The 9,064-nt window shown below is 35.5% G+C and overlaps 1 protein-coding gene across 1 annotated transcript; it reads right to left on the bottom strand.

The window, feature by feature from the left end:
• Positions 1-309: 309 nt before the first annotated feature.
• Positions 310-7,418, bottom strand: tspan31 (tetraspanin 31). The gene is made up of 6 exons (XM_015059603.1): positions 7,250-7,418; positions 4,864-5,031; positions 3,839-3,919; positions 3,602-3,742; positions 3,056-3,166; positions 310-2,839 (listed from the first exon to the last, which is right to left on the bottom strand). The coding sequence occupies exons 1-6, from the start codon at positions 7,310-7,312 to the stop codon at positions 2,765-2,767; spliced, it is 639 nt and encodes a 212-aa protein (XP_014915089.1). The 5' UTR covers positions 7,313-7,418; the 3' UTR covers positions 310-2,764.
• Positions 7,419-9,064: the final 1,646 nt, after the last annotated feature.

Raw genomic sequence — 9,064 nt, 5'->3', positions numbered from 1 at the left:
GATTTTAGGAAAGGCACTAAAGATGATGGCTCCTAATTTATTGTGGTCTCTTTTAAGCTAATTTTAGTATTTATGTATGACATTTTATCTCCCTATGTTGGGTTTTAAATCGTTTTAAAATGCAAATTAACTAAAGCTATAAATATTATGTCATGTTCTGTTTTTGAACATAACTTTGGAGTTGAAATCACCCCAAAATCCAGATAAATTTCTAAATTTTCCACTTCTTAACCTTAAACTATCGAGCTGGAATGTGACAAAATGTGAAACACCTTTCAAAAACTAGACATCAAGACAGAAAACAAACAGTTTTCCAGTTTAAAGTTTTATTATTTGGAAAATTAAGTCTCAAAAATTCATACATTTCAATAACAAGTGCACAGAAATTCAAAGTGGATACATGTAATATATGGCATTAGGGTCTGTCAGAACATTTACACCAAGTCCAAATCAGCAGCAAGAAATCCACATCAGCAAAGATGACAGGTTCAAGTAAGACATTTCATTACAGCTCGCATTAGTCCTTTAAGTTAAAATCAAACATAATAATAAAAACACATGAGCAGGAAATGTCACATACCGAGGAAAATTATAACAACATCTGCTTAATGTGCACTAAACTTAAATAGATTCTAAAAATATCCAACAGGCATTATTCGTATATTTTTACAAAGCATTTAACACTGATGAATACAAAGACTGATGGCAACAGAAAAAAAACAACACTAGTTGTTTTTGAGGGTTTTAAAATAGCAACAAGGAGCACATTATCACAATTAACACAATAAAAGAAAAAGATTTGCAAAATATGGAGAATGAAGAGTGCCAAATTATAATAAACCGTGAAATAAATATTTAAATTTGTCACTAGTCTTAAAACTGGGCATAAACACAGAATTGTGTCTCAATTACATTGATTATAAATTATTTTAAATTAACTTAGTTTCACCTGTAGAACTCAGTGGGTGGGATTAGGTGAGACTCTGGCATCTGATTGGCTGCTTCAACCAGCCAGTTAAGACAACTTCCTGTAAGTTTGATTTGACTCTGAGTCAATATTTACACTGGAAATGCAGAAATAATTTCAATAAATTGTTGTTATTTATTTACTACAAGCTGTGGGTGAACAACTCCAGCATCTATATTTCTAGTTTGGGCTTAAATATCTCTAATAATTTCACCAAAGGTCTAACTGTGACGCTGCTACACATGTTAGCACCACTAACACCAGCTAGCGCTCTCTTTTAACTTATTTCAGACCAAATGAGAAGTAGAAAGGCTGGAGATGCTCATCCTGAAAGTGTTTAGTAAATAATTTATTAAAGTTATTTATTCACTTTCCACTGACAATATTGACCCAGAATGACAGTAAACCTTGAAGAAGTTGTCTTGAGCTCTTAGCCAATCAGACATCAGGGTTTCCACTAATCCCGCCCATTGAGTTTAATGAAATTTACAGTTTAAATTAAATCACGATCAGCAGAAGAACATGACATAATTATATATGGTTTTTAAAATAAAATCAATACTATTAATTGTGGCACATATAATCAATTCTATTTTTAACAAACTCCTGTTTTTATTTTCAATTTAAAAAAATGAAAAACATTTAATAATTATTTCCATTTATTATTAATAAAAATGGTAGTAGTATTAATTATATTGTAGTTAACAGCATTATTATTACTATCAATATTTTTATTAATATTGTCATTAACAGTAATATTAACTATTACTGTCATAGCAATAATAGTTATTGCTATAACAACAATTATTATTGCTGTTAGCAACAACAGTATTGTTAATATTTTTGCCATTACTCATTTCTGTTTTAGTGTTTTATTGATGTCTTTTGTACTTTCCATATTTTCAATGTTCACTGATTTTATCAGCACTTTGTCACAGTTTGTAATATTGTCATTAAAAATAATAACGTCAATAATAATTTAGTTGTTAGTAACAATAACAAAAATTTATTTATTCATTGTAATTTGGCACTCTTCAGTCTCCATATAAAAAAAAAAGCCACTTTGGCTAAAATATCTTATTTTTATTTTCCTGAAATAAACGACATGAATCCGTTTTCGCTGTGATTTCCTACGGTTGCAGGATCTAAACTCCACGCCGCTGCTCAAACACACGACTACTTCTGCCGATCCACTGAGCGTTTCGGTATCTTAAATAAGAATATATGTACAACATGAAGGCTGCAGTCTGTGGCATGTGAATGTCGCTGACTGAAAGTTAGCTGGCTCAGTTACAGTTCACAAACATCTGAAACTAACCCAAGGGACGAGCAACTGCTACCTAAAAATCTACCTCCTAGGCTCCCCGCCGACGCGTTTGGGGAGTAAAATAATTACACTACTTTACATCACCGCTTCAACGCCTCGTTTTCCGTCGCATCGTTTGGCGCATTTCACCGACAGAGGGGAACGTTAGCTGTTACTACGCTAGAGACAGGAGGAACGTTTCAAGGTGCATACAGGCTATTAGTGATGGAGTCGGTTTGCATGTGCGTGTGTGTGTTGGTTGGGTTTGGGGGGGAACATGCAGGACCTCTGGGACTCAAATCAAGGCTGAACCAGTAAGACTCACCAGCGTTACCAGTCATCCGTTCATGCACGAGTATCCAGTTCTGAGTGGGTTGTTGTGGTTGTGCGTTTTGTGCACTCGTCCATTCTCTCTCTCTTTGTGTGTGTGTGTGTTGTACCAGTGTGTCTGCAGGAAAAACAAGTGTCTGCTGCGGGACTCGAGGGGCAGACTATAGGAAAGCACTCGGGTTTGCTCGAGGATCCTTCTGGTTCCGGTAGCGCACGGCGAGCCACACGCCGAGGATCTGAGGTAAGAGATGAGACACGTTAACGAGACGCAGCGTCCATCAGCAGGAGGACAAGAGGACAACGGGGCAAGACAGAAACTCTTAATATAAACATCCACTATGACCATATGAGACATTTTCATGAGGAACAGAGGGAGGGAGGATGGATGGAGCTAAACGCAGCGTCTCTACTCAGCCGTAAGCAGCATCCGGCGTGTTGGGAATCAAACTCACCTCCGAGAAGCTGAAGAAAAGTCCGACGCCCCCGAGGATCTTCAGAGCTTCTGCTGCATGATTCAGCATCTTATCCCCGCAGCTTGGACAGATTCCTTCAGCTTTGCATGGCTGGAGGGAAAAAATACAAACTTTAAATTAGTGTTTCTTACAGGATGGGTCAGATTTTTAATCTGTATTTTTCTCTTATTTATTAATAATTAAATGAAGCAGGTAAAATAAGTATTGTACACATAATTTTTCAAAGAAACTAGATACATAAGTTTGTCACAATAAGCAATTAATTCCATGATAAATTATACTAGATATACCTTGAGCTTTTGTAAATATTGGAATAAATGTTTGCCTCTTACTTTTATTTTTTTCTAAACAGTATGGTCTAGCTGCAGCCCTAATGGATTACTTTAGCTGTTACAAACACCAACAGCACCTTTAGAAATATAAAATTGTACGTATTTTACCTGCAGTATGTAGTAAGTGTAAAAATAAACTGTTTTCTTCTGGACCGCAGAGAATAAAACAAGAGAAATTACATTTCATACTTACAGCGTGGCAGTTTTTCACGTCCTCTTCAAACTGTGAGCGGCTTTTGGAGACGTTCAGCAGGCCGCAGCAGTCCAGTTGGTCCTCCAGGTTTACCTTGGTTTTATTGTTCAACATCCCCCAGGTGGAGTTCAGAAGAACCACCTGGAAATTTAAAAATTAACAGACAGAATCTGTATTTGCCATCAGGGATAAATACCGTTTGTTACCCATTTAAACTCAGACAGGATGTTTGCTAACCTGCTGTCCGCGGTTCATCGCCAAGCAAGAACAGGAAACGCCAAACTGGAAGAGGAAAACGATGAAGAGGATGACCATGTACTGGGGGAAAAAAGTTAAGGAAACGATGCAGAGGCATAAAAATTACTGACCTACGAAGGCCAGTCACAATAACAAATATTAATGCACAATAAACATGTAAAGTTATGTTTATAGGGAGGGGATGTGAAAATTACTGTATGTAAATAACTTAGGATTTTTCATATTTGTAAAGTTGAAACAATCAGATTAATCAATCATTGAAATAACAGTCAACTAATTAAATGATCAATTAATCATTAACAGTAGGTCTGTGATGACAACAAATCTTTCAGGACAATAATTTGTATAAGCAGTTATTGCAATAAAAGATAATATTGTTATTTTGAAACCATTTTCAAGTAATATAATGTGATAATAATTCAAAAACACATTAAAAAGATCAATAACCTTTAAATTCTAACGAACATTTAACATTGGAACTGGAAGACACTTAAATATACAAAATAAACAAAAAAATTAAAACAAAATGAATTATGAAATCTCTGTTAAACTGTACAAAAAAAAGTAGACTTGTGTAGCAACTAGATGTTTTTACTCAGTTACATTTATTTAAGTAACTTTACTATTATTATTTCTAAATAACTATGTTTTGGTCCATCTGATTATGTAATTTTTAAATATTAAAATATGTATATTTTGAACAGTTACTCAGTTCTTGAGTAGAGATTTCACAAAATACTTTTTTAACTCTTACTTGAGTAATTTCTTGGATGGATAAGTTTTACTCGAGTACAATTTTTCAGTATTTTACCCACCTCTGAAAAAAAAGGCTACTTGAGATGAAAACACCAGACTAAACACTTTTGCCATCCAGTTGTTGGTAGAAAGAAACAAAAAAATAAAATAAAATAAATCATACAAATGTAAATGATTGAGCTCGATTTAATTTATCATGCGATTAATTGATTTATCGCTTCTTGCATTTGAGTCCAGAGAAAGGATACAAAGAAAAGCATGACTTGGTGGTGGTGAATGGCTCCGACGAGGCCAACGATGGCGATGAGCAGCAGGAAGACGCCCACCGCTATGACGCCGCCGATGATGTGGATGCTGGACACCAAGCCGAAGCCTTTCCCCCAGACTGCCACTCCGATGAGCAGCAGCCCAACCAGCTAGAGGACAGAAGAGACGTTAACCACGGTCAGCTGAGGAGCACGAGTACGACTGGAGTTCAGATCACGATGTTTCAGAGATCTCACTGCTCACTCAAACAGCTTTTCAGAGACGCCTGTGCACCTTAAAACGTCTCAATTAAAGCTCTAGATATGAGCCTTTTGAATTAAAAATAGAAATAAAACAATGAAATACTGTTTAGCTGAAGTTGAATAAAAAGAAAGTTTAGGAGTGACTCAGTCAGATATGAGCATTGTGACTCAGTCACCAATAACATGCCTGAGTGAAGCACGGGTCTTGATTGCGTCAGGAGTTTTTAGGGAACACATGCTCAAATGGGACATCCAGCTCCGTACGTACTGCTAAAACCTGCTGTACATACGCAGTTTTTAAAGAGTTATGAAGTATTTTCAGGTAACTTCACTACAATTTGTAATATTTAAATGTTTTACTAGGCCTGTCACAATAATTATTTTTGCTGGACAATAAATTGCCCCAGTAATTATTGCAATACATGATAATATTGTTGTTCTGAGATCAACAATCTTTAATTTTGTAGAGAACACTTAACACTGGAACTAAATTTATCTTGAATAACCAAAATACAACAAAACATCCAAAAGCAATAAATAAAACAGCAATAAAAACAACAAATAACAGAAATTATAAATAGAATTGATTGTGATTTGTCTAAACAAAATTGCCCTTAAGAAAAACTAAAATGGAATTATCTAGCTCATTTGAATTCATGTGATTAATTGATTAAGGTCACTGATCTTAAAGGGTTCAGGAACAGACAAAAATAAGTTTCACATTTTCTGTTTGTGCAAATTATTTTGGCCTGGAAGCAAATTTTAAACATTACATGAGATAGCATGTTTTTATAATGATAGTAATTATATTCAAGCTTTCCAAATTTGTCGGTGACAGTTTGCTTTTTATAAACGTTAAAATAGATAAGCTATAAATCACAACATTCTCAAATGTAATCACAGCCAAGCAGTGGGATTCAGACTGAGTGAAAGTGAGTGAATTTGGTATTTTAAATGCTTAATAACTTACTAATTATTTATGAGATGTAGTTATACTTTTGCAACACTTTTTCAAGAACATCTACAACAAAAACCAACTGATTTGACTCATCTACACAAGCTTTTCTGTTTGTCATAAACAGAGATTCTAAAAAGAAATTATAGATATAGATACTTTTTTAGATTTCTTTAATGTTAATTAAGTTAGATAGCAGCTGCAGATGTTTGAATGTTTGAAAGTAAATGTTCTAATGTGACCTAGATATGTGTTCTAGTTTGCTTTAAAGGGTTTTTCAAATTCAATTAAAAAATACTGCATTGATCCCAAAAGTTAATTAAATAAAACATAAAGCAGTTCCTAAGCAAATTTCATATTTAGGGAGACAAAACTATAAAATTACAGCTTTTAAGTTCAATAAAATGACAATTATATGTCAGTATCACAATTAAAAACATTCTAATCAATACAAAACGCAATATATTAATCATCATACCATATTCTTCAATAACAAAAATGGAATTCAGGCTGAATCTAGAACTGTAACAAGATAAACTATTTTCTTATACCACCAAATGTAGTTCATGGATTGGAGATTGTTTGTTGGACGCATCATGACTACAAAACCTTTTCAAAGTAAACAGAGATATAAATCACCTGAAAATGGCCAGATTTAAAAAGCTGCTGATGTCAAAGGTTTCATGCATGTCACCGGTGTCACTTCACGTTTCCTTCGAGATTAAATCTGGGTGAGTCTGTTATGACGTAGGCAGATTAAATCAAATTTAGACCATCCTGTGTGACTGAAACCACAAAGATAACCAATTTAAACACGCCAGTCGCTCAGCTGATGGCCTCGCAGCTTAGGGTAGCGCTGGTTTGCATAACGGCTACTGCTAATATGCTAATGTTAGCCTCTACTCTACGTTTCTATCCAGAAGCAAAAGCTATACACAAACTGGGAGTTTCAATAAATGAGCAAAATACATACCATTCACTTATGAACAAGAACCAGAGCGCATGTGAAATAAAACGTTTGCATAATCAGAACTTTCTTGAACGCTGTGAGCTAAAATAGCTACCTAGCTTGCTTGCTAACTGGTTAGCTTTTGGTCAGCATTACGCCACTTCATTCAGCGGCTGCCGCGTAATATCAAATCGAAACTTATCATCTGTGTCAACACTCACCATGTAAACAACATTCAGGGAGCAGAGGGCGTTTTTCGAACAGGTGAAACCGCCACAAACCATATTAGAAAACGCTACAGCCTTCAGACGAGATGAACAATAATGTCTGCTATGCGGCTCTGAGCTACGCAGACGTCTTCTGGACTCAAACAGCGGAGAGGGCGTGGCTGATTGCGTCAAACTGACGTCTGACGTCAGATTCTGACGTCCCCCCAAAACCCGTTTCTGTTTTTTTAAACATCCTTCCGTGAGGTTTCGTTGGAGTGGATGTATCGCTATAATCGAAAAGGTTTATCTAAGTTCCTCAACCTGACATTAACTGACCTTTTCTACACGCAACGCCGTTTTTCTTTCTGTTTTTTAAGTCAGGTTTTTAATTTCGACACGTTCTGAAACTCTGTGGGTTTATTTTTACTGCTTACTGATGGAAATCACACGGTATACCAAAGTGTTGGTGTTATTGTTAAATTATCGGGTTAACCCTACATATAAATAGTGACGTTTTAAGTGTTTATTTATTTATTGTATCTGTATTTTTTAATTGTTTTGTTTGTTTTTACCTTCTGCCAGTTTTTTATCAGACTTAAAGCAGACTTTTAGATTTGAACCCATAAAATAAGTATAACAATTTGGGCAGAATGTAATCCATATATCTGTGTTGAAGTTCAATTCAATTCAAAAATACTTTATTCATCCTAAATGTAACCTAAATTTTGTCCCAGGATGTTGTGCACTGCTGCAGCAGTCAGTCTCACAACGTATTTAAAGAAGCCTCTGAGGAAAGAATGTTGCCGTATGAGTCTTATTCATGTCATGAGATGTTCGCAGCTCAGTTTCTGGGCAGAAGAGATGATATTCCAAATGTTATTGTAGAATATTGATTTATGACGACATTTAATTTCTCTTGAAGTTAAATTAAGGAATTAAGGTTTCTTTTATTAATTCTAGTCCTGAACATTATATTTGCCAACCAAAATTCTTTATTAAGCTATTAAATCATTTTAATGGCCTCAATAATTAATTTTTTACGATGAAACAATCCGGTCTCAAGAGACCTGCATAAACAAATATCAACAGTATGCTGAAGCTATATTTTAAAAACAATAATAGGAGAGACTGATGAGGTCATAAGGTCATCAAGTGTGCTTCAGTTTTAATGTTTTTGCAGATGGTTTCACATTTTGGTATATGGTTGGATTCATGTTAGATCCTGTTATTATAACAAGGCCTTTGTCAGCAAAACATCCTCAAACCATGATACCTCCACCTCTATTCTTCAGATTTGGAAAGACGAGAATGTTGGTTGTTGTTTATGTAAAACTGATTTGTTCTAAAATAACTCAGTCTATGTTCTCTCTAAAAAGACATTTGCCAAGTTAAATTTATGCTGTCTCTTTCAGAGCGATTTTAGTTGTCACATTCTGAATTTTCTACTTTCTCTTTTGGTAAACTTCAGTTGCAGACTCACTACATTTTCAGGGTTGACGTGCAGAGGAGAGCACAGTTTGAAACAGGGAAGTGATTTCAGTTGGGCTCAAACCTGCAGAGGAAGCTGAACACGTTGCCATGATGTGACTTTTGTGGTTTAGAAAGAGAGAGAAAGCGTGAGAGAGCGACACCCTGAGTTGACTTCACATCGTCTTCTGGTGCTTCTTCGTCTCAAGCTCGAGTTCTTCATGTGGAACCAGCAGCCGGGAGTTCAAATGGGCTGAAGCATCTCGCTGCTTCGGTTCACGACTTATCTGTGCGTGAGGATGACCAGCAACGTTAAATCAGCTTCCTCCTCCGCGATAAAAGCGGAGATCAAGAGGTATG

The sequence above is a fragment of the Poecilia latipinna genome, unplaced genomic scaffold (assembly GCF_001443285.1).
Source record: "Poecilia latipinna isolate Pla-1442-1.1 unplaced genomic scaffold, P_latipinna-1.0 Scaffold5, whole genome shotgun sequence".
Taxonomy (NCBI): Eukaryota; Metazoa; Chordata; class Actinopteri; order Cyprinodontiformes; family Poeciliidae; genus Poecilia; species Poecilia latipinna.
This window is presented reverse-complemented; position numbering and strand designations above follow the sequence as displayed.